The sequence below is a fragment of the Eretmochelys imbricata genome, chromosome 13, assembly GCF_965152235.1.
Source record: "Eretmochelys imbricata isolate rEreImb1 chromosome 13, rEreImb1.hap1, whole genome shotgun sequence".
Taxonomy (NCBI): Eukaryota; Metazoa; Chordata; order Testudines; family Cheloniidae; genus Eretmochelys; species Eretmochelys imbricata.
The window spans coordinates 19,501,349-19,527,809 of record NC_135584.1 but is presented as its reverse complement, the minus strand read 5'-3'; the positions used below and the strand labels follow the sequence as shown (position 1 = coordinate 19,527,809).

The 26,461-nt window shown below is 45.7% G+C and overlaps 1 protein-coding gene across 1 annotated transcript; it reads left to right on the top strand.

Moving 5' to 3' along the window:
* The first annotated feature begins 14,933 nt into the window (after positions 1-14,933).
* FITM2 (fat storage inducing transmembrane protein 2) lies at positions 14,934-21,594 on the top strand. The gene is made up of 2 exons (XM_077832250.1): positions 14,934-15,168; positions 17,226-21,594. The coding sequence occupies exons 1-2, from the start codon at positions 14,996-14,998 to the stop codon at positions 17,839-17,841; spliced, it is 789 nt and encodes a 262-aa protein (XP_077688376.1). The 5' UTR covers positions 14,934-14,995; the 3' UTR covers positions 17,842-21,594.
* Positions 21,595-26,461: the final 4,867 nt, after the last annotated feature.

The following is a 26,461-nucleotide window of genomic DNA, read 5'->3' as shown; positions in this document are numbered from 1 at the left end:
TTGGTGGTTTTATTATTTGTGTTACCACAGCACCTGGGAGTCCTAGTCATGGACCTTGGTCTCACCGTGCTAGGTGCTGTACAAACACAGACCAAAGGACAGGCCCTTACTCCAAGCGATTTATAAACTAATAAGACAGATGGAGGAGTACAAATGAAGAATGAGACAATACTGGCCAGCATGATAGGCACACCTTAGCACACCTGCTGTCTAGCTGTTATCAAGTTTTTTGTAGGCCTTATGGTAAAGGAGAGTTTTGAGGAGGGATTTGAAGGTGGACAATGAGGAGCTTTATGGATGTTTATGGGAAGCACTCCCCAGGCAGGTGGGGCAACATGGAAGAAAACACAAAGGTGCTTGTTTGAAACATTAATAAGTGGGCAGTGAAGCCTGGGATCATGGGCTGATCAGAAGAAAGCAAGCTAATGAGAAAGGATAGGGTGGGGATTGACTGTGAAGGGCCTTGAAAGTGAATAAAATCTGCTTATGTTTGATGTGCTAGACAAGGGGAAGCCAGTGGAGGGATGCAAAGAGTGGTGACTAGGAAAACTCTTTACAGCAGCATTCTGAATGGGTGTGAGCAAGACAAGATTGCTTTTGTCAAGGCCAGAGAGAAGGCTGTTGCAGTATCTGAGATGAGGAGAGCTTAGAGAAGAGGTTTAGCTGTGTGGATGAATAAGAAAGGCCATATCCTAGAGATATTATGCATACGGGTCCACATCCATCTGTCCACTAGGAATCTTGGCTGAGGCCCAACTACTTATTTCACGTAGGCCATTGAACAGTCACCTAATCACAGCGTAGTCTGGATTTGATTTAAATTGCTGACTGAATGGTGAAAGGTTCCATATCTCAGTCCTAACCTTGTGTGTAGCAAGAGGGACCATCATATTCTGGGGCTCCGTATTCCTTGCAGAATGGGAGGCCTTGCCTAGAGCAAACCTGAAAAGTAGCCATAGTCTACTCCATTTTGTCAGTGTGTTGCATGGGAATTGCCAAACCATATCAGGCCAGTGGTCTGTCTAGTCCAGTCTCTCGTCTCTGACAGTGGGCAGCACCTGATGCTTCAAAAGAAGTTGAATGAAACTCCTTAATAAATACTTTTGGAATAACTAGCTCATAGGGGATACTTAGTCCTAACGTTAGTAGTTGTCTTTTACCTGAAATAATGAGGGGTTTGGTCCCTTATGTTTTGTATCATATCTAGCGTAATTATGAATGTTCTCATTATCTATGTCTAGTCCTTTTCCTTAAAAAAAAAAATATTGCTAAATTCTTGGCTTTCATTATATTGTGTAGCAGTGATTTCTGCAGGTTCACAGTGTGCGGTGTGAAAATATTTTCTTTTTATCTGTTTGAAATGCGTTACCTTTCAACTTCACTCAGCGTCCCTGTGTTTGTGGTATTATGAGAGGGTAAATAGCAATGTCCCAACAACCTTCTGTGCACTATTAACTATTCTATGTCCCTTTATCATTTATCTCCTCTTTCAGCTGAACAGTCGTGATTTTGTTACTCGCTTCTAGCCGGCACAGCTCTGAGATGCCTCAGCTGGAGTTCGGGCATTGCTCCTGACCCAAATGCAGCCACTGTTGGTCGGCACTGGCACCAGGAGCTCCTGGAAGCCATGAATTTCAATTTTAGCAGCAGACCCAGCACTGCTCATTCTGACTGGTAGCTGCTATCTTTTTCGCTAAACAGTGAATGAAGGGGAAAATGTTCGATGCCAAAATACAAGGATTAGCTGGAGTGGAGGTGCCAGGTATGGGGGATAGGGTGGCAGCTGAGTGTCACCTAAAGTGCTAAAAATCCAACTAAATACTGCCCATTTAGTTCTGAAGAAGATAGGGGCAGTGAATAAAAAGAACCAAGACCAGATAAAGTGAAGTGTACCCCAGAGCAGAGTCTGGGGAAAAGTTTCAAACTGTCACTGTTTTCCCTGGCATCTGAGCCACATTCCAACTCAAGCCCCCAAAGTTCCGCCTATCAAAATTTCCCTATTAGTTTAGATCCAGAAAAAGCATTCAGTTCTTCTCCTAAAAGCCCAGTAGTGCAGCGTCCTTCAGACAGGACAACTGCTGAGTTCTGTGCCCAAGGTGGCTACATATTGGTGATGGAGATAAATACTGCTGTTATAACATACGTAAAGTGCTTTAGGACTGTGCAAAAGGAAAGTTGCTAGAGAAGTATCAGGGAAAAATACAAGTAACAGAACTCTCAGAACTCTAACCACTAGCCCACAAACCTTTCCAGAGCTGGGAACAGAACCCCAGAATCCTGGGTCCCAAGTCTAGCCAAAAAGCCTATGCTCACACCCCAGAATCCTTGATTTATTTTGGATACTGCACCATCACAATATAGTCCCATAATGTAATGAATCTGCTCTCAGGAGCTCACCACTCTGTGTCCCAAGCTTGGATTCAGCTCCTCTGGGCTTTGTTAGGTCTTGGCTCATGCAAGCTCTCCCTGGGCCATACTCGGACAGCAAGCTCCTGTTCCCCTGAGAATTGTTGGTAAAATATTTCCTGACAGCTATTGACAGCAGAGGGAACAGACATTGACCCACCTTGCAAGGAGGAGGAGGGAGACTCAGTAGGCAGCTGGAAATCATTCGTTATATGAGGGAGACTCTGAGGTAATTGTGTGAAACTAAATAAATCCCTGTAGTTTAGTCTATATTTTGGTAAACCAGCTTTCATGGAGCTGGAGCAATCTGCATGTGGCTGAAATGCCCCATATCAGGACTCATGTTCTGTTCTTATTGCTGATGGTGGCTTATTATTGCTGTACCTATAAACTCTTGTCCCTTAAGAGAACAGCAGAGTTCACATTATTTTTGCATTATTTATTATCCCAAATCAGTAATGAAATTCCTGCCCAGAGGTAAATATTATAGAAAAGCATGTGATCCAATAAGGTGTTTCAAAATAAGCTTTTCCTCCATTTACCTGCCGCAACCTGAATTCAGAGCTGGCAACAATAATGACTATTGTTGTGGAAAACGAGTCATGCCATCTGTTTGGTTCAAACAGTCTGAGGTCTTTTATTGAATACAAGCATGCAGGGAGAGGGAGACAGAGATGGTCACACGCAGGTGCCACCCTGGTCTCCCTCTGTCCTGCCCCTATAATACCAGTCTTATATAGGTTACAAATCCAAGCCAAATGATACATTTCCTTATTTTATCTCACATTTTTATCAAGCATTGTTAGTAAAGCCTTATAAGGAGATAAAACAAAACTGTTTCATAACTAGTACTGTGCTGACACATTTTGTTATTATCAAGATCTGCGGTTTGCTTGTGACAGCGTTTTTGTTTAGGGACTTTTGCAGGGGTGGGGGTGGGGGGGGGAGTTGCATATAATGGACAGCTAGGGACTTTTGCCCCTTTAGCTCTTTTCTAGATAGAGGTTGGCCTAGTCCGTTATCTGGGTCAAATGCCACGGCCCAGCATAAGCAAATGCTTAGCTTAAGCTAAATCTTACAGGATGCAGGCCTGTAGGACTCTTGCATTACCACTCTTGCCTATGTTCATGAAGTGCATAGATCTTGCCGCAGAATGATCAGAATGCTGCAGTCAGGTCAGCAATATTTTCCCCCACACTATGCATGCAAATTAGGTGTCCATTTTTATATTAAGTTGCATGCCTATTTTATTTAAAAATAAGGCGCAGTCATATTTTTTTAGAGGTAATTTGCTCTATAATGAGACTTGCTCACAGCTTTGTATTTGGGATAAATACTTTTATGTTTAGGCTTTTCTGGACTGTATCACCATTCTGTCTGAGCACCTCATGAACAATAATGACTTTACTCTTGAAAGACTGCAGTGAGATAGAGAAGTCTTGCTATCCCCATTTTACAGATAGGATATTGAGGTAACCGAGAGATTAAGTGACTTGCTGTGACCATTGGGGGAATCTGTCTGTCTGGACAATTTATGAATTCTGTGTGAGAGTATGAACTCTCTGTATCTTTATCAGACTAAGGACTCCATTGTGGATGGGGGGGTTCTTTACCCTCTTTGTTCTCCTGTTACCTCTATGTCAGACTGCAATTCCAAAGGCTGGTGGTAAAGGACTGACAATAGAGGGCCATTGATTTAATGGCTCTCACAGAAATGGAATTGTTCTAAAAACCAATAGGTCAGCTCCCACCCAGGAGAACTGTTTTATCAAGGGAGAGTTTGCCTGCTAAGGGTCTAAGATTACCTGAAGAGGCTGACCTGGGAGTCATCTCACAGGGGCAGGAAGTTTATAAGAGGGCAGGAGCTGATCCATTCAGTGTCTTTGGCCATTTTCACGTGCTCACAATGAAGGAAGCTGCTGCAGGAGCCTGATGAGGCAGGGGAAACTCTGGCTACCTGAATTCAGATGGTCTCCCACGGAGAAGGGGGAGCTAGAGTGAGGGGTATTACTCGGAGGAGGTTTGATGTTTGTCTACACAATCTGTATGTCTCAGGCAATTAAGTAAAGCGCAATAGTGCTGTAGGCTCCCGTGCAAAGTGTGTGCACCTTTTATGTGTTATACCTTGTGATCCTTGAGGAGGTAGAGCAGAAGATTCACACTTTTAGCTGGAGTTCTGGAGGAGGGTGTGTTTTTCAGCAAAGGGGTATGTGCTGGTCCTGGGGGTCTAAGGGCAGGTGGGCTGCAGGGGTCCATCTCTCTGAAGGGGTGACAGATCAAGTTGGTGCCCAAGAAATGTTCAGGAGAGGCCAAGGAAAGCAGCAGTGCTACAGCCTGCTGAGACTCAGGGAAGCTGGCAGCACTTGGGGGATTCACTGTCTGGACCTCCTCACAGCAGTCCGGTGGGTGACTCGAGGGCAGGGGGAGACCGACCCGATCTGTGACGCTTCCCAAGGTCACAATGGAACTCTGCGGCAGAGCCTCAAATTGAACCCAGATCAGATCCTCTGAATCCCAGTCCCGTGACCTAACCACAATACCATTCTCCTTTTAAAATTAAAATCTGCCATTGGGCTACACTGCTGAAGTCTGGCTTTACAGAACAAGAAGTCTAAATGTTTTGTAGCCTTCAGTATTAATTTGTTGTTTTGTTGCCACTGAAAAATGAATTGGTCTCTTTATTACTCTTTGAATCTGTAGCTGCCCCATATCCCACATTATTTTGATCTTTGGATATAACCACCAAATTTGCTGAAAATTCCCTTTAGCTAGAATCGTATCCCTTTTATTCATTTGAACAGTCTGCCAGGGAAATGTATGAGCTGCAGAGGGTTTGATGCTGAGAACAGAGATAGTTCAGTTTGTACAAATTATCTGGGGTACGTTTCCACAGTTGGTTCCAAAATTCTTGGTTTACGGAGTGGGGAAAGCCTACCACTTGTTTGAACAGCCACTCCGGTTGCGAAATAGCATTTTCTGTCACCTCAGTTACTTGATTCAGTATTTCTGCTGTACATAATGTACCATCCACTCACAGAAGTGCGATCCATAGGTCCGCATGGTACAGAGGCAAATCAGGATCTAAAAGCATCTGTTGTAACAAGGGACAGGCAAAACACCTGGTCCTGTGACATGGAAAGATTGTCACATCCCTCCACAGACAGAAGTTTAAAGCCCTGAGAGACTCAAAAGTGATCACAACTGACCAGCTAAACACACTCTGCCAAGCTTATGGTGAGTGGGGCATGCTACATTGCTTGAGGCACTGGAAATCAAAGGCAGTGTCCCAGGGAAGGTCCAGTACCCCAGAACTTCAGGGATAAGCTCCCATTAAGCAAAGAAAATACTGTGCAAATTATGCTTATGTAGCACCTCTTATGCAAACATCCCAGCACACTTAACAATCAAAATCAAACAGAATCAATCACCGAGATGTAAGCAGCGTGAACTAAGGAAAACAAAGAGCAAGAAGGACTTGGCCAAGCTCCTGCAAGAATGAATTCCCAGTACAAGCAGCTCAGCCACTAAAAGCACATGATGTCCAAATGATTATCATTTTAAAAACACTGGGGGGGGGGGGGCAGTGAAGAGAAGCAGCCATGGAGAACCTCCCCAGGGGAAGGAGCTGGCAGATAATGAGTAATAAGCAGATCCATCTGGGTTGCAGGTGTCCTTCTGGAAAAGATCTGCAAACTGGGGAGAGAAACAATAGAACATTTCACAGGTGACTTGAACAGAAGTCTAAACAAGGATAGGATATATGTAGACTTGGCAAAACTTATTTTTAAAATAATTGATTAATAATATTGATATTTTTAAGCTGTTTTAAATTTTTATCCATGTAAATTTTCAATTGTGCAAAATTATGGGTCTTAAGCATTTTCTATTAAATTTTCACAATTGCAGGAAATTATGGGAGAATCAGACAATTATTTAATGACAGTAGATGTTGAGATTCAAAAATTTAAAGATCTGTAAACATTAAAACCCACGTTGTCAGTATCACATCAAAATATAGAAAGTAAATATCCCTAAATCAAAGTTCTCAAGCAGCAGTTTTCTTACTTTGCCTTTGAAAATTTTGATTATTACAGATGGAAATGTTTTTTCATCAGCTTCTGTATGTATGGTGAAACTGACATTTACCAACCTTTAGTGATTAAAAATCTAGCCCTTCCAAGCCTTTGTACATGGTGTGAAAACTATGGATAGACTGTGCTTGGAAACAATAAGAATCTGCCTGTACTTTTCCCCCAAACTCAAATCAAACTAGAACCAACACTGTTTCTAATAATAGATGAAGGCTTGTATGATGGGGATCCTATTTTATCTGAACCAGATTGCCAATCCTGACTTCATACGTTTTTCTGACTTCTAGTTCAGAGTCAAAGAAGCAAGTGCTAAAGAAGCAGTGAGAAACTTTCTGCATAACCATGACCACTTAGAGCAGAGGTGGGCAAACTATCACCTGCGGGCCACATCTGGCCTGCGGGACTGTCCTGCCCAGCCCCTGAGCTCCTGGTCGGGGAAGCTAGCCCCCGGCCCCACCCCTGCTGTCCCCCCTTCCCCACATTCACACCACCACCAGGTCACCGTGGCTTGCGTGCGCCCACCTCCCAGGCTTTCCAATAAGCCTGTCCTGCTGGTCTGAGTGGCATGGTAAGGGGGGGGGGGTAGATAAGGGGCAGGAGGTCCCGGGGAGCAGTCAGGGGATAGGGGCAGTTGGATGGGTGTGGGGTCCTGGGGGGGCAGTTAGGGATGGGAGTCCTGGGAGGGGGTGGTCAGGGGACAAGGAGTGGGTGGGGGGGTTGGATGGGTTGGGGTCTCAGGGGGCCTGTCAGGGGGCAGGGATGTGGCTAGGGGGTGGAGTAGTCAGGGGACAGGGAGCAGGGGGAGTTGGATAGGGGTTGAGGTCCCGTTGGGGCAGTTGGTCCCGGGAGGGGGCGATCAGGAGACAAGGAGCAGGGGGGGTTGGATAGGTCAGGGGTTCTGAGGAGGGCAATCAGGGGGCGGCAAGTGGAGGGGGCGGATAGGGGGCAGGGGCCAGGCTGTTTGCGGTTCCCTACCCGACCCTCCATACTGTTTCGCAGCTCCGATGTGGCCCTCGGGCCAAAAAAGTTTGCCCACCCCCGACTTAGAGTATACCTGCACCATATGCACAGATAGGAGCAGCAACAGAGATACTGACATTTACTGAGAATCCAATAGAGTCCCAAAGCGGTTAACAGGCCAAATACAGTGTAACAAGCACATTCTTTGACACATTAACTTTCCTCATTACAATACAATGCATTTTATTTTCCACAGAGTCAAGGTGCTTCCCAGGTTTTTATTTTACAGTCCATGGGCCAAATTCTTTACAGATTTATACCCTTGAAATCAATGGCACTGCAGTACAGTGCAAAATCTGGCTCCCCTCTGCAAACACAAGGAGGATGCATGTTAAAATATACAAAAGAAGGAAGAGCAGTAGGCTATATCTGCTTTCCCCCCAAAATCAATTCACATAAATATAGATTTTGTCTGTCACAGTTCCACCAGCTGTGGGGGAACTGTTCCCTTACAAATCTTCCATAGGCAATCCCCATAGAGGAAACGACGTGGCCTTCTCAGATGCAAAATCAGATTTCTCCATGTTTAGCTAAACTGAAACCTCCTCTCTGAGTCCCTATAAAGGAACAGTGATTGGTTCTTCTAAAGGAGTATTGGCATGAGCTGGTGGCTCCTGGCAGCAAACACAGGTGAGATGTGGAATACCCCATCTACAAAAGGACTCTAAATAAGGAGGGGGAATTGCTCCAAATCTGCATCCCTGGAAACCATCAGATTTTTCTCACTGAACATTCTAGAACTCATGACCTCAGAGATAATTCTCGTGTTTCAATTTGGAGTGAAGATAAGAGATCTCGAGCCCGTGACATCAGCTCCACTCATCTAAAACTAGCGCCAACCTTATGAAAGTCTATTCAGATGCCACAATATGTTCCATTAGCAACCAATCAAGCCACTAGTGAACTTCAGCTTACAGTGCACCTCTTTGAAAAACAATCTGAAGACAGCACTACAAATCTAGGAAGCAAAGAAGGAAAAGTTTCAAAGACAGCTGTGCCCTAGCATAAGGGGTTTAAGCAGACAGTACTTAACTCTGTGAAACCCATTCCCAGCTCCTATTATCCTCAATCATTTGCGTGAGTGCAGCTGTCTTTTTTTAATCCAGGGATATGATGTTGTGACTAGTAACGCTAGACATGGTCATGGCAGTATTGCCAGAAACAACAGATAATTAATTGTCAAATGCCATTATTCTGGATTGCCTTCTTAGCTGAAATTCTCAGTACCAAATGAAGAATGTCTCTGCAATGTAAGCGAACTCCAATGTATCCGTCTCTTCTTTCAGACTGCACAATGTCACAGATCTACTGGTGATGACTTTGAAAACTGCCTTGATGAGAAACCCTTTCTCCTTCTGTCTCATACTGGGTGTCGTCCCCTCCCCCCCTTGTTTTTATTACTAAGGACATTTGTTTGAAAACCAAGATATTTGTTCCATAGCAGTATCTCTGCTCCATGCTGCTTTTTAATTTAAAAAAAATTGATTTGAAATTACTTCCACAACAGCTGTTTGACAAATTAAATCGCTCATAAATAGGATAAAATCACAGGGGGCCAAATTCATTACTGGTGGAATTCCATTGCTTTCAGTGTAGTTCCACAGTAAGCCATTTGGTATTGTGTAGTCATAAGATCGACAATCCTTTGAGCTCCAAAAATTCACTGAATGGATGAAAGGCATGCACATTATGTTAGAAGGGACACAGGTGAGTTGGAATTCATGCTAATGGTTGCATAATATATCTCTTATTCTCACTCTTGGTTTTTGTTTTTGGGGTGACTAGTAATCTATTTTACATTCTAAAGGGACCTCTCTGACTGGTTAGAGAAGTGAAAGAGTCATCTTTGTCAGTTTAACAGGTTAGATTATGAAGCTGAGGTAGACAAGAGTTTTTCGATGTACAATGCACTTTATTATTTGATGTACATCAAGGAGCCCACTATATTTCAATGGAGTGTCCCAGTGCGTGATCCCCTCTGAAACCAAACAAAAACTCTGTACAAACAGCATTATACATGCCATCTGCCCAGGACATGAACTACTAACCCAAGGCTGACCAGAGATACTATGACTATCAGAAGATGTGTGGACAGGTCTTAGACCCTGCTAGCAGCTCCTGATATTCCCAATTGCAGAGTACTACATGAAGAGGTGAACAAGACAAGGAAATCTCAAACTTTGGAGATTACAATGGATGTAGACCTACATAAGGATCTTAGGACAAAATGTTTATTTTTATTAAAGACTTTGCCTTTTCAAACTCCACACAGGTCTAGTATTCAGGCTCCTTCTGTCTACAGAGTGCAGCTGGACAGCCTTTCCTAGCCCTAGGAAACATGGCATTTCACTAGAATTAATTGCCAATTCACTTCTATATCACCACATAAAAAATGAAGAGACCTTGAAAAGGCTAGCAAATGGGATGTTCTGGGACTGCCTCTTTGGCTCTGCTGTTGAGAAAAGAGCTCAGCTCTGTGGTCAGACTCAGCCAGACGTGTCCATCACTGCAGGCCTGGTAGATCTGGCCTCTGAGATTCTCAAGAAGTTCCTATCTAGATCAAGCCAAAGGAAACATATTTGTCACACTACCACCTACTATATTCCGCTACCTTAATATATCTCAGGGGCTCAGTGACAGAGCTGTGTGATACAGCAGTTTCTGTTTGTGTGGAGTGTGCCAAGGTAGTCTGCTATTGAGGATGGTAGCACAGAGTGGTTAGCCCACCCTACCCCCCGGCATGGCCCTTTAAGGCTTCAGAGGGTCCAATATAATATATATATATATATATGAATGAGACCTAAGGCTCCATGGAATTAATGGTACTTGAGGAAAGAATCTGGACCCTACACCCCTCTCACCCAAACAACTGGGAAGGAGTTGGGACCTTGGGAGCAGCATAAAGGCTGCCTCCGCCTTCAGAGCAGGCAGACCCTGACAGAAGGCTACCCTGCAGAATGCTCCAGAGTGGAAGGCTAATTGGTAAGGGTGTTCAGCTAAAGAAAACTGGGAATTTAAGTCACAATCACAGCTCCAGGAAAAGGGCTGGGGAGGTAATCCCTGCTTAAGGGAGGGTAGGAGTGATTAACCTAAGGCAAAGAAGCCTGGGAGAGAACCCAAGCTCCAGACAGAGGGCTGACAGGAACCTTCTACTCAGGTGAGGGTAGGATTGGCTCATCTAAGCTAAAGAGCTAGGAGTTACTTGTCATCTCCCAGCTGCTGGGAGTAACCTTGAGGGGGTAAAGCTGTAGAGACAGTGGTGAGGAACCAGAGATCCCAATTAGGGATATTAGAATCCGGAGATGTGGGGAAAGATGTTGACAAGATAAGTAAAAGATAGGAGCAGCCCAGGAAAAATGGCAGAGGGATTGAAGGAACAGTCCTTGGCTACCTAAACAAGTCCTGGAGCTGGAACCCAAAGTAGAGGGGGGGCCTGGGTTCCCTTCCCTCTTGACTGGGGAACGATAAGGGCATCAGAAAGAGAAGAGGTCAAGTATTGTGGGCCCCAGATGCAGGTTGAGGACTGAGCTCAGAAGCCCTCAGACTTTGGGATTTCCTATCTGAGACTTTTCTGTTAACCTGGAAGAGGAACAGATTGGGCAGTGACCTGGCTGGAGGGCTAGGCTACGTATAAAGATAGATGTTGTGACACCAGAATGACTACAGGAGGGCACCAGGCTGAAAATAGCCCTGCAACACCACACCCAGACTCAGGGAAGTGGTCTGGAGGTGAGAGGCATGATGACAGGGGGCTATAAAACCTTTGTAAAGTTTCTGGCCTATGTTAAGTTCACCACCCTTCCCTCTGAGTTCTGAATTTGAACCCAAAACCTCAAACCTCAGTCAAAACCATCAAGTTTTATCTGGTTTCCATTCAAAACCACAAAAGTTCCTGGGGTTTATTCAAAACCTGATTCACATGTTCTTGCTTGAAACTTGACCCAGGTACACTGAAAGATTCATGAAGCTTAGTAAAAGTCAGGTAAGCTTTGGGTCTGTAATAAAACCCCAGAGCAGGTGAATTTTGTGCCCAGTTTCTGGTTCATTATTAAAGCCTCACATAGGTCTGCTAACTAGTGAGACAGTAACAATCTATGGAGCAATTCATTTTTCTAAATGAGGCTGGATTCAAAGCTGAAATTCCCAGGTGTGCAATACCATTCTGCTCCATTTCTTGGCACTTGTATACACAATGGAGGATTTTTCCAAACATCTGGACAGTGATGCATATTATTATTTGTCACTTTTTCCAGTGTAGGAATATCAAGAAAGGTTCATATTAATTTGGATGATGATGAAAGATCTGGGAATGATTTGTATTTCCTCAGTTGGACCCAGCCAGCTTCATCTCTGGGCCTTCTTTAAATCAGATAAATTAGAAATGGAAAAAGGCCTACTCAATCAATCAGACCAGCTGCCTCTTTAGCTACTTTCTACAGTAGTTCTACAGCTTTGCGGTTTGCACATACTTTTCAGATATCTGTGGATTCTTATCATGTCCCCCCCGTCATTATATAGTCCATCAAGATATAATTAGCTTTTTATTCTTTCATTGTAAATCTCCAGTTTGCGACCATACCCTTCACCAGCTGAAGTGTATCTTTTTCTATTGCAGGAGTAGCTATTGCAGCCATTTCTACCATATCCTATTTACCAGTCTTAATATAGCAGGTGAGAGGTTTCTGTGGCAGCTTACAGAACTGTCTCCATAGGAGTCCTTCATCCGCTTTAACAGGGTTGGTGTGGGCCTCCTGATCAACACAGGACAATCAATAATATGATACAAATTCCTACAGGGTACCTGAATTCTCTGATTCTCAGACTGTGGACTCTCCTTAATTGTTTCAGTAAGAGTCAGTCCTGAACTCCCCTACATCTGGTCAGCTCACACAAAAGCTGTGTGTTCCCCAGTGTAAAACAATCAATCACTTTAATATTGGATGGAAAGGCAGACAGAGACAAACACATGGATGTTTGGGTTGGGTGTGCTGTTTTTTCTTTTTCCAATTAACCTTTTGCGTATCTAAGGCGGTTTCCAAGGAGACAGAGGAATTGTTCAACCCGTTGACAAATGGTTCTCGTCTGACACTGGGAACGCTCTCCTCAGAGTGGGGCCTCTGACAGCCACATAATATGATTGTACTTGGCAGAGCAATTCCTTAAATTTGGGGGGGGGTGTCCAGAGATTTACTCAGCTGTAGCAGCTGATGTGTTTACCAAATGAGGTTCTGCCATACAGTTCTCAGCAGTAGGACAAACCTCTATATGGGTCTGTAGCTAAGAGTTATAAATTACTTGGACAAAGGAAGGGAGAAGAGGCTTTCTGTGCGGTTACCTTGTAGCAAGCCATACTCCCCAAACCACTGTGATAGACCCAGCTTCATTACCTAAACCTGGTCTCCAGTGCCAGGAGCCACTGGTGTCTGGCAGAATTAAAAAACAAAAAACTATTTAGCCACTAGCATGGGGGAACATGGTGCCTTGTTGCTCTACAGTACTTTGTGTGTCCCAAAGAAGAGTAGCATTGATGGACCCTGAAAGGGACCTATCAAGCACTTCTCAGCCAAAAATACCCTCCCGAGAACTTGAGATTCATAAGCATGTACTTAGTCCCTGTCCCAAAAATCTTACAGTCTGTCTTTTTGCTCTGTTTGTACAGCACCTAGCACAATGGTGTCCTGGGTCCTACAATAACAATAGGCACATAGGCTCCATATGCAGTGCAGGAGGAGAGAGAGGCACCTAAAAATGGGATCCACAAAAGCCTGCATGGAGAGCTGCCTAAGTTAGCCAGTAGGAGATGCCAACCCAAGGGTGTATCCTAAGCCCCACCCCTCTCGCAGAGGTAGGCACCTACGTACAGGCTGAAGGCAGGTACCCTTTTGTTTGTGATCCACAACCAGGACCACCTTCCTGGAGTAAGGCACCTTAGGCGCTTAAGATGGTTCTTGGGACTGAGTTAGGCACCTGCCTAATTTGAAACAAAATGGCTAGAAGAGAAGGTGGTGATGTGGTACTACTACCCCTGTAACTTTTAGCCCAGAGGTTAGCACACTCACCTGGGATGCTGGAGACCCAGACTCAATTCCCCACTCAGCCTGATGGGGAAAAAAGATTTGAACAGACTCCCACCTCTCCTGAGAGTGCCCTACCCACTGGGCTATGGGATGTTCCGAGTGGGTGTCCCTGAATCTCCCCTATTGAGGCTGTTTTTGGGGCCAGTAAGAATGACTCCATATCATGGTGGTTAGGCAACCCACCTGGGAGGTGGGAGAGCAGAGGGACTACAGTATCTGGAGTAAGGCAGCAGTGGGAATAACAAAAGGCAGAAATTTAGGTGGGTAAAGAACTTTTAGAGCAAAAATAGGTGGCAAGTGAGTTTAGGCCCTGGCCTGGGGAGTTAGATGGCACCAGATCGGAGCAGGGCAGTGGTGTCTAAATCTCTTTGGGGATGTGGGCCGAGGGGTCTAGTCACTTGAGGCCACACGGAGCATTTCAGAGGGATAAGCAGAAATGAAGCAGGTAAACTGATGCAAACACCCCCCAACCCCCAGGATCTGGTGCTATCCCATGGCTGGCAGGAGTAGCCCAGTTCCTTCCTTTCCTCAGGCATGTGGTGCCACTTAGTGGAAAGCTGTGAAAAAAACTCCGAGTGTATTGAATTATATCAGCAAAGGAGCCAGGGCCGGTGCTAGCGAAGGGGGAGCAGGGCTCACGCTGGCTTTGAACAGCCCCGTTCCCGAGGCAGGTGCTACCGCTCCGCTCTGCCTGCGGGGCTGCCCAGAGCCTTTGCCCCCAGGCCTTGCAGGGACTTGCTCGCCCCCACCAGCGGAGGGCGCTGCCGGGGAGCCTCGGGAAGGCGCCCGGGGGGCTGGGCTGTCCTGGCGGGTGGCGGAGCAGCAGGGGGGCCGGGCCGGGTGGGGCCCAGCCACCGCTTGGCTCTGGCAGCCGCCTCCGGCAGCCCAGTCTGTCCTGCGACGAAGATAACGGCGCCTCCCTGGGCCTGACGGACGGGACGCGCGGCCCCGCCCGCCGGACAGGGAGCCGCAGCCAGCCGCCCGCCAGAGCCCGGCCTGTTCGCCCTGAGGCCTACCGATGGGAGCCGGTCCGGGGGGCGGGAGCAACCCCCGAGACTCGCCCCGGCGCGGCCCGCCCCGCCCCGCTCCTCGCTCCGGCCCTGCTGGGGGCGCACGCGCGGGCCCTGAGCAGACCCGCCTGGCAAAGTTGCCCAGTCTCACGAGACCCAAACGCGACCCCGAACAAGCAGTCCGCGGCGACCGGCGCTTCCCCCGGGCCAGCCGGGCCTGGCCCTCGGCGGCCGCTAGAGGGCGCCGCTGCCCTTGGACTCCCGTGGGAGCGGTGCGTCGTGACGCACGCACGTGCGGTGACGCAGTACGGCGGCCGGGAGACCAGGCGCCGCCGGGGCCGCGTGATCGTCTGGTCCGGCGGGAGTGACTTTGGGCGCGACCGCACCCGGGATGGAGCCGCTGGATCGCTGCGCCCGGCCGCTGCGCGCCGTCCTGGTGCGGAGCTCGATGCGGCTGTGGCTGCCCTGGGGCCTGCTGGGCCTCATGCTGGGCGGCTCCCTCCTGAAGGCGCTGGCGCCGCTGCCCGACTCCTACCTGAGCAGCAAGCGCAACCTGCTCAACATGTGAGGGGGCGGGGCCGCGGGCGGGGCCGGGGCCGGCGGGGGCGGGTGGTCGAGGAGGACCGTGCTGGGGGTGTGAGTGACCCTGCTGGGTGGTGTATGGCTCGGGGGGGGCTGTGGCTGTTTGAGCCCTGATCCAGCACCAGCCGGCGCACCAGCCGGGCGTACGTCCCTCCCTCCATGCAGGGCTGCGGAAGGATCCCAGAGAGACAGGACACCCATGCCACGCTCCTGCGGCTGGGCCTGGTTGCTTGTAGGACACGGAGGGGCAGGGGAGCCCTATGCAGGTGGCCGGCTAGCACCTTCCGTCTGTGAGCAGCAGCATTCAGGGGGCCTGTGAACCTGACAGTCCTGCACCAGCCTGCCTGTGCTGTGCCGGCTCGTGTTCCTGTGATCCCTGAGGTTCCTGCGAAAGACAGAGATGAGAGATTAGTTTTACACTAAAAGAAAAGGAGTACTTGTGGCACCTTAGAGACTAACCAATTTATTTGAGCATGAGCTTTCGTGAGCTACAGCTCACTTCATCAGATGCATACCGTGGAAACTGCAGCAGACTTTATATATACACAGAGAATATGAAACAATACCTCCTCCCACCCCACTGTCCTGCTGGTAATAGCTTATCTAAAGTAATCTTCAGGTTAGGCCATTTCCAGCACAAATCCAGGTTTTCTCACCCTCCACCCCCCCACACAAATTCACTCTCCTGCTGGTGATAGCCCATCCAAAGTGACAACTCTTTACACAATGTGCATGATAATGAAGTTAGGCCATTTCCTGCACAAATCCATCATGCACATTGTGTAAAGAGTTGTCACTTTGGATGGGCTATCACCAGCAGGAGGCAGGGGGCAGTTCCGGGAGGCGACCAGGACCTGGGGGAGGGGCACAGGGGTCTGTGGTTGCCCTGGCCGCGCCTTCAGGTACCTCCCTCGAAGTTCCCATTGGTCGGGAACTGGGAACCGTGGCCAATGGGAGCTTCGGGGGAGGTACCTAGAGGAGCGGCGAGGGCAACACACAGACCCCTTTGCACCCACCAGGTCCTGGCCGCTTCCCAGAGTGGGGCAGGGCAGGCAGGCAGGGAGGGAGCCTGCCCTGCCCCCGGTGCGCACCGGGCTGGAGCCACTTTAGGTAAACGTTGTGGGGGGTCCATGGGGAGCTGGTGGGTCGCAGAAAATAACATGCGGCCCACGAGCTGCGTGTTTGAGACCTCTGGTATAATGCAATAACTTTTGAATGTTGGAAAATTGGAGGACAGTTGAAGCCCCTGCCGTATTTTCAAGTACCTCTGCAATTGTCAGTAGATCAAAGAACTGGTTGATGGCAACAATTAATACCTTCCAGCATAACAATATCCTGTCTCATCTCTGTTTATATAATGTGTTGACACCCTGAATGATTTTTCTCCAGACAGAAAGAAGTGAAATAATGATAGTGGGCAGCCCCTGGGATGAGGGGAAGGGGGAGTAAACAGAGCTCTCGGTTTGGGAGGAATGGGGAATCACACAAACCCAAGGGGGAAGTGAGGAGCGGGAGGCACAGAGAAGCCCCAACATGAGCGTGGGAGGTTGCAGAGAATCCCTGGAGTTGAGAGGGAACTTGTAGGGGAGAATGGAAGGATGCAAAGAGCCTCTGGTGTATGCAAATGAGCAGAGCCTACAGCAGCGGCAAAGTGTGCAACATCTCCCCACCCCCACCCACCCCCATTCCCATGATGTTGATATTACTTTTTCATGTTATCAATTGTAGTTGCTATGGGGATGTAAATCCATTGTGGATTGGAGGGCAGGAGAGACCAGATACTCCAGACACTCATGAAGAGGGAGGGATGTGTCCGCAAGACAATCTATTTGGCGGTCACTTGAAAGCTTAAGGACCCCTGTTCTCCAGGTTTCTAGATTAGATGCTGTGGTGTTGGGTGCTGTGTAAATAACCAAGGTAAACAGTTGTGAGTGATGTAATTTAGAAACCTCTTCTATGTACACCCCTAATCCCTACCCCTTCCTTGCTGTCTCGGAGGTTAATATATTTATATGTTTCCTTTGGCTTCTCCCTGGCAGCTATTTTGTCAAATTGGCCTGGGCCTGGACGTTCTGGCTGCTGCTACCCTTCATTGCTATCACCAACTACTATCTCAGCCGAAATGTCCTGGGGGTGCTGCGGCGTCTCGGCACCTTGCTGGTGGGCACCGTGGTTTGGTACGTCTGCACTAGTCTCTTCTTGCGCATAGAGGATTTCACTGGCAACTGCTACAAATCGCCAGCACTTGATGTGCTGTTCCAGGAGCACCCCAGCAAGTGGCAATGCCGCCAGGGTGGTGGCTTCTGGAATGGCTTCGACATCTCAGGGCACTCCTTCCTCCTAACATACTGTGCCCTGATGATTGTGGAGGAGATGGCTGTGCTGCACGTCCTGAACACTGACCGGAGCCCAAGATTACATGCAGTGGTCAATGCCCTGTTCGTTGCCTTGAGCTTTCTGACCCTGATCTGGGTCTGGATGTTTTTTTGCACTGCTGTATATTTCCATGACTTCTCCCAAAAATTGTTCGGCACCCTAGTGGGTCTGTCAGCCTGGTATGGAACATACAGGTTCTGGTACTTGAAATCCTTTTCTCCTGGACTTCCTCCCCAAAACACTAGCTTGAGTTCAAAGAAGCCTAATTGTAGCAGATAAAAATTTCTGTAATTCAGATTTTGTTTTAAATACAGGAATATTAGTTTGTCCAATGCTCCATTTTTTTTTTTTTTTAAAGAGCATATTTAAGGGGATGGGAAGAAAGGTCAATAGTCTTTACAGTCTGATGCCTGGTTTGTGGCTATGGTCTAGTTCCTGGTGAGCAAATGTTGATATCACAGAACTGCCTACCGTGATTGGGTGTAATTGGCTACCTAACTGAAATCTGAGCAAAGAGTCCAAGGGTTGGATCCAGCCTGTAGACTGAATTCTCTTCTCCCTTTCTGGGGGTCCTGCTGGGGCAAGCTTGAGGCCCATTGGCAAGGTGCTGTAAAGAAAGCCTGCACTGCTACTACCTATGCTCTCTCTACCTGTTCTGTTGATAAACAGAGGATCCAGGATTGGCAGAGATCTTCAGTCTTTAGGGCTATCAACCCAACACGTTTCACTGATCTGAAATTCATCATTCTCTTCCCCATCATCTTTTTTTAAGATAAAATATTTCACATGGTCCAAACCTTGTGCTCGGTTTTAATTCTGACTTTTTGAATACTCTAGTTGTGATCTTTACAAATGTGCCTGGGGCAGTGTAATGGTGCTAACTATTGCAGCAGACTTTTAATTGGCAATCAAAATGCACTTATTAAAGCAGAATGTAGCTGGGTTGTGAAACTGGAGCACCTCACATTCTCAGACTGTTAAATACTTTCACTTCCCATAAATTTTAATTGGCCCTCTGTATATTCAGCAGCAAGAAGAGAGACTTTGCTTTTTGCGACCCAGAGCCTAATGTTAGGTCACAGCTTTAAATTGACTCCTCCTCTCAATCTTTGGAAATGAAATTCCTAAAAAATAAATTTTATTGCTTCAGATGATGATAAAAAATTCGATTTGCCCCTTTATTCTTAACACTAATTGTAAAAATAGCAAGATGGTATGTTTTGTTAAAATGTAATAATAAGATGACTCCTCCCAGTTCTCTGTTAATTGGCTTGTACAAAAATGTTAATGATTTAAAAGATTTTTTTTTTCAGATGTTATAAGTTGCAAATTTTGTATTTGCAATAAAAAAGCTCTGTTTGATGTGTTCCTTTCAGACGGACGCCCAGCGGATTTCTGGCCTCATGTAACAAGTGCACTGGCTGGACCCATTATATCTTGAATCATTCTGTTTGTTAGGGGTTGTATGTAATATAGCATTTCTGCCAAGGGTACTGTAGCAATATGCTTAAAGAAATACTTATTCTTATCTTTTTGTTGGCATCAATAAGCTATTTTAACTGCATACTAAGTTGTGGCAAAAAGTGGTAGCCAGTAAAACCCTATTATGATGTACAAATTGGGATGTCTATGTTCTGTCCTTCATGTGAGATGGACATTTAGCATAATTTTTAGTTTAAAAATTTTATCTGTTTTACAAAAGCCTTATTCATGTCATGAGTAGACAAACCAAAATCAGTTTCACAACTGTACTAGTGAGTCCAGCAGGCTATCAAAAGCTTTTGGTAGCTCATCTGTATGTCTTCTAAACTGTAGCTAGTTCTAGTAGCACAGTGATGGACCTAATTTTCTACATCACTTGATTTTGAGTTGTGTTTTGCTGCCTTTAGGACAAGGGGTTCCATACCCTGATCTTAATATGCTCATGTTGCCACCTTAACACTTCTTTCCTAGCCAGAGAGGGAGACCGTCCTGCAAATACAAACAGGTTAATTTCTCATTTGGGGCCTGATCCTTTGAAATGCTGACTTCCCTCTGTTCCCATTGAATCAAGTGATGGTTGAGGGTCCTCGGGAGCTCCCAGAAGGCACAAAGCAGATCTCAGGATCAGGCTGTCTCATGAGATTCCTGTGAGTAGATGAAAAATACAGCTTTGTGTTTTGGGTTGTTCTTAGGGTATGTCTACGCTTTGAGCCAGAGGTGTAATGTTCAGCTCAAGGAGACATACCTGCACTAGCTCTGTTCAAGTTATCACACTAAAAAGTGTAGGCATGGTGGCAGGAGGTGGCAGCCACCCCGAGTACGATGCTGTCCAGGCCTCTCTAAGAACATACTCAGGTGGCTCGCTCAACGTGCTGCCACGGCTACACGGCAATCTGAGATAAGCTCTTCAAGCTGGAAATTACAGCTCCAGTTCGAACTGTAGTCGGATCCATTGTGTCAAACCACCTTTCAGCTGCTTTATTGGACACCTTGTCTACATGAGAAAGTTTCATCAGTTTAATTTAAATCAGCATTTAAACTGAAAGGGTTTCACATTAGTTTAACTATATGCGGACACTCTTATTTTGGTTTAGCTTAAACCTGTTCCCAGTAGATTTAAAGAAAACTGCTAAAAGCCCAGACTCCTCGGTGCAGACACCCCAAGATCCCACTCTTTCCTGAACTGATATTTATACTCCTTTATACTGACATGAGAGGCCACACACGGGTTATATCAGTTTTACTGTATCTGTTTAAATTATGCCGGTGCCACATTCCCATGTAGATAAGGCCTGAGTAGAACCCCAGTATTATTAAAAACTATGCAGTTAAACTGACAGGCTTTTAAAACTTAAGTTAAAATTAGCTTCTCCTCTGGAAAACACTGTTTTTGTGCAATCTGTTTACAAATACTTCCATTCACTTAACCAGTGTGTCATAGTAACTGTTTATTATGATTATTAAAATTAATAGCATAGGATATGAAAATGCTTGAAACTTTACTGTAACCTCAATGCTAGTATGTTAGACAAATGTAACTGATCAAATTCACCTAGAAGACTTACAAGGGGTTGTGTGGTTGAGGTTCAATTTCTGGAGCCTCTAAAGATAAATTAAGGGCCTGCTGCTGCTACTTGTGCCCATGTAGTTAATGGGACTACTTGCATGAGTAAAGACTACTCTGGTGAGTAAGTATTGCAGGATGAGACTTTTAAGTTTGTCATTGAGAATTCCTATGGTATTTGGACACATCAGTAGGGCCCAAATTTTCGAAAATATGAGGCACGAAAGTGTATGAGCAAAACGAGTGTTCTAACGTGTGTCCACTGTGCAGACTGATTGTGTAATTGTCTATATAAATACCCATCTGAGCAAACTATCTTACTAATACACCTGCGCTTTGTGCTCCTAGAGTGAAAACTTTGCCCCATTGAAGTCAATGGCAAAACTCCCACTGTGTGGCCTGGATTTCGTTCCTAATGTGTTTAAAAATCTCGGGAGTAGGTGTCTAGCCTCAGTACAGAGGCCACACGTTTACCATTGACTCGGAGAGTTCGCTTGCTGCGTTCAGACATTGGAACTTTTCTTTTGTGCCTTTTGATCCTACCACAGGCAGATGATCTCGTCCTTTTCGTTTTCAATGTTAATCTAATAGCTGTCTGTGGAATTCAACGGCAGGAAATCTTCTCTCCATGTGTATTTTTTTCTCTTTATTTGGGGGAGGGGGGTCGGGTAGTTTATATTTACCACTGGAATGAAAATCCAGTCCCTCCACATCAAGGGTAAATTTGCAGCAGAGAAGAAAACTCCACTCTAAACAGCTGGATTTGGTGTGGATTGTTGCCAAGTGGACAGATCTTTTCTTTGAACTTGCTGGAAATACATCTGGAATTTGCATGAGTTTTAAAAACTAAAACCTGGAAAAAGTATTTGAGAGGACAGTATTCAGATCTTGCAGTGGATGGTGATATGAAGCAATTGTAATCATGAAATTATAACTCATAACAGCCTTGTTTGACTTCCTGAATTAAAGTCTCTTGCCTACATTCAGTATTGTGTCCCCGGTGTCTTTGAAATTATTTAGGGAATTTTTTTCATCATCCCACTACAATACACAAATAAAGTAAACAAAATACATTTTTAAAAGTAGCTTTTTGCTTATTCCTAGCTCTGTATATTTAAGGTTGTGGCTTATTTTTGGGTGTTCTATATAATGATGCCATTAAAAGAAATAACTTCGGATTTTTTGGCATTCCAGATCTCAGAGCTTTCACCTAGCGAAGGGCCTGTTAAGGAACGGAGGGACAAGAGGAATAGCAAAGTAGGAAGTTTTAAAAAGATTTGGGATTAATTTAACTTCATATTACCATTTCCTATAACATGTTTTATCTATTTATATCCTAATGGGTAGGAACAGAATCCCAGCATGGGGCAGAGGAGAGTTTAGGTCTTTCATAAGAACAGGGTGAAAGGTCAGGTTTTAAACAAAACTGAAACTGCCTGGGTTTCGATGCTTTCTCTTTTTTCCCCTAAGTCTCATTTCCGCCCGTAAATTAAGCTTTGCTCTCTGACCTCGCACACTGGGGTTTACCCCCTACTTTTGATTTGACCATTTATTGATACCACAACCGTAAAACCTTTTAGTGATGTCTGTGTAAGAGTAGTGCAGTTAGGACACCTCCCCTCTCAAACTGCCGAACATTTTGAGTCCACCTCTATTTCTGGAGTGAGGCTGTGATAACGGAATCGTACCTCGGGTGTAATTCGTCTGCATTACAATTCATGGTGATGCCAGATTGTGACCCTGGGTGCATTTTTATGGGCAAACTGGGTGCATCCAACTTTTCTGAAAAACCGAGGCCATTCCTGTTAAAAACCAGTTGAGAGTGAGCGTTTTCAGTGAAATATGTGGCTTCTGACTGTGCAGCAGCAGGTGATGCTGTTCCTGTACCTTGTCTGAGGTCATCTTTTTTTTTCAGTTCTTTGCCATCAGTTACCTAGTCAGTCTCTGTTCACTCACACGCCTCTTCCTCTTTTTATAGCTTCTCCTGACCTCTTAGAGCTCCATTTATTAAAAAAGGGTGGTTGTTTTTTCTGTTCACATTCTTAAAGCATTTTGTCAGCCTATCAGGTGGAAGTTTGTTAGCATTTGTGAAAAGCCTCTGCAGCTGTGAACTATGATGACAGTCCTCCTTATGAACAGCTGGGGTTGCAATTGTAAAGTTGGACTAAAATACCCCAGGGCTAGCATGTGATGGAAATGTACTGATATTCCATGGGTCTGTTCTGCGCTGTGCAGAGCTGTACCACAAATGCACTGGGTTCCTGGCAGAAAGGGTGAATGTCACTTGGAGATGGCCCCTATCGTGGTCACACAGCTGCATAGGTCCGGGAACTACAGGTGCTGGGGGTGCTACCGCACCCCTAGCTTAAAGTGGTTTCCATAATATACAGGGTTTACAATTTGGTTCAGTGGCTCTCAGCATCCATGCTATACAAATTGTTCCAGCACCCCTGCACAGCTGTGTGTTCTGTTAGGCTGATCCCTGTACTCATTGGTAAACCTAGTGTCTCTTGGTGGACTAGGTGAGGCTGACGCTGTGGTTGTCTTGGAGAATGGGCATTGTATGCTGCAGTAACTGGCATAAAGAGGGGCATTGGTGAAATGCTCAGCAGAAAATTTAGTTGCTGCTTAGACCCAGGAAGGATGTTTTGGAGTTAAAACTGAATGCACAACAAGGATACAATGGGATTAAAGTTGGGGAACGGAGGATTGAATATCCAGGATCAAAAATATACAGAAAAACATGTAATGTTTAAGGGTCACTGCAACCCTATGGATATTGAGCCATAATATGAGGTGAGACCTCAATTGTACTGTATACCTCTCTGATGCATGGAAAGAGCCTTGAACTGTTAAACAAGAGAAGGTAAATATGAATAACAGTCTAATTGATCTACCCTATTTCTAAGACCCTCTATTTAGATGTCCAATCTAGGTGCATCTCTGCATGTATAGGGGGTGTGTTTCAAACCATGTCCTACAATGTAATGAATTTTAGAGATCAGAGGGCAGATTCTTAGCTGGGGTAAACTGTCATAGTTCTGTGGAATTCAATGGAGCGATGACTGTTTACACCAGCTATAGATTTAATCCCTATTCCATAATGTTTGTCATGTTGAAGTCAAACCTACCTGAACCTCATGCTGCTACATGTCTGTACAGCCTTCCCCTGAAGTATTCCCGCCTTTCAAGAGAGAGGATACATTTACGAGAATTGCAGGTGATGTGAGGGTGCCTGTGATGGGCTCAGCAGACCATGTCTTAGAACGTGTGGGCTGTGTCTGGGGTTAGCTACATCATTAAAGAGGGAAACCATGGAACTATAGAAAGGACAGTGCTTTGAAACTTGTCTTCCTGGTGTGGGGCTCGACTGAGCTCTGCACCAGATTCATCTTAGAGGTGAGACTGAATCCATGAAACTTGCTGTCTTTTTGTTTTCAAATAAGCTCCAGCCTTGTTGTCAAATAAGCTCATTTCCCCTTGGGCCCCATGCTCTGACCCCAAATTTGTGGTCTGTTTCACCTGCAATAGTATTATGCACTGTGTTACTTTGGAGTGATACTCAAAGTGCAGCCTCCAGGTTTTGGGATAGTCTCTATTTATAGATCACAGAAACAAGCACCTGTTTGTTCATGTTTCACATTTGTTAGTAGTTTAGTTTAGTTTGTATTTATAGACAGTGGCTCTTCAAAGTCTCCTGCATTCCAGGCTCCCAGCAGCCTGTGGTCAGAGCCTGTTCTTTCTGGTTTGGTTTGTGGAGCAGTGTGGAATGCTATTTTTTATCTAATCAAATTGATCTCATTTTTTAAGATTATAGGTAGTTCCAATGGTATAAAGGGGGGAGGGGCAGAAGTGTTTTAGGGGCAAGGTTCCTACCTGCTGGTACTTTTGTCAAGGTTAGTAGCTTGAGATATTGCAAAAATCTGGTTATTGTAAACCGATTCAAAGCATGTGAAATATTAGCACAAGTTACGTGTGACAGTTTCCTTTTATTGCAACAGATGACAAGGCTGGCCTTAGATTTAAGGCCCTGGCCTGAGCCTCGGCAGATCTGGCTTCAGTTCCTGGCTCTGTCACAGATTTCCCAGCTGATTTTAGGCAAGTCAGTTAGGGTGAAGCTCTGGCCCTGTTGCAAGCAATGGCAAAATTCCCATTGACTTCATTCACTAGAGCCAGAATATCACGCTTTGTGTTTGTCACCCATCAAACTGGGGATGACAGTATTTCCCCGCAACACAGGCGTATTGTGAGGATAAATCCACTAATGGTGAGCTGCTGAGAACAATAAAATGCCTATGAGATCACTTGTTTAAATATAACTATTGTCATTCAGGTAAAAATTTGCCTGTTATTGTCTTGGTGACTCTTTCTACTATCCAGTGAGGAAAGGGAAAGAATTGGCAAAGCGGTAGTTACCAGAGAACAACTCTGCAGACACCGGATCGCCTCCAAAATAGTGACCTCTTATTTGAATCCAAGTGTTTTCACTCTGCCAGTGGTACAGGCTAGGGGATATATTCTCCTAGAGGTGGGGACTTACACACATGGAATTGGGATGACACTTTCAAAAATGTTACCTGTTTCTGGAGTGAGCTAGTCTCTGCTCCCTGGTTTCTCAAAGCAGTGTTTGAAATCCCCTGTCATAGGAGAGACACAATGCTGTGAAGCTCTGTGTAGATCTTGACATGGGTCCCAGTAAGATCTCCTACAACTCTTAGGAACATCTTTAATAAAAAGCAGGACAGAAGAAGAGGTTCATGATAAAGACCACAGCTGGCTGTCCCCTATGGTGTGTAAAGGACTGGAGAATAAACCGCAGGGAATAATCCTGCGCTAGTTAAAGGACCGGGGCAGCAGGATATAGATCAGATGGCTGGGCGGTGAAGGGACTTTTCTCTCTAGTGTCTGTGATGCCAAGTGGCACTAGCAGCTCACGACAGGCCCACCTTTTAAACTAGATATATTTTGGGCATCAGGCTTTTTTGAGTCTGGCATGGAATCATAGAAATGTAGGGCTGAAAGGGCCCACAAAGGATCATTTAGGCCAGTCCCTTGTGAGGAGGCAGGACCAAGTACACCTGACCCTGGCAGATGATAAGGGGTGCAGAATCATGCCAAGGAACTGGCGCGTGTGAGCAGGCCAGGGGAAGAGTGGGCATGTAGCCGGTGCATCTACAAACTACTGTGCATGGATCCACTGGCAAAAGCCCCATGTAAGGAATCACGCAAGGCTATAGCTGCTGCTACAGTCCATGGGCTGTATCTGCATGTGAAATAGCTTTAGTATGTCTTTACTCACTTCCCATTATATATGTCACTTGGGCCTGGGTAAATAATACTGTTGAGCTTTGATCTTATGTCCTGTGAAGCACGATGGGTCTCTGGAGAGCACTCAGGATGATCCCATCTCTCATTTGCAGGCAGCTTTCTTAGTCTCACCTGTAAACCTAGCGCTTTTCTCTAGCGTTGAAATCCTGAAAGTGATTTAACTCTTCATTCATCAAGCTACACTCATCTTTCCTTATTCACATGACTTTATCCAAGTTGGTTGATCACACCAGTGTATGGCCCTGGGTTATCAAGACAGAACTGAATCTTTGAGCCAATTGTATCCCTGATGTTCCTCTAATTGATTTCAGTGGTTACCTCAAGGGAGGATTTGGCCCTTGGTGCGGCACGGGGCTAAAGGAACAAGTTTTTCTTGAAACTATGTGGCACTTCCCACCTAATAAATTACATTATTTGGACAGTCCCTATAGCCCTGTGAGGTAGCTGAGGGTTCTTCTCCCCAAGCTACAGATGGGTAAACTGAGGCACGGAGGAGTAAAATGATTTGCCAAAGGTCTCCCAGGG

Coding starts and splice junctions, on each gene's coding strand:
- FITM2 (XM_077832250.1), top strand. CDS start 14,996: ATGGAGCCGCTGGATCGCTGCGCCCGGCCGCTGCGCGCCGTCCTGGTG. Junction 15,169..17,225: donor AAGCGCAACCTGCTCAACAT/GTGAGGGGGCGG, acceptor TCTCCCTGGCAG/CTATTTTGTCAAATTGGCCT.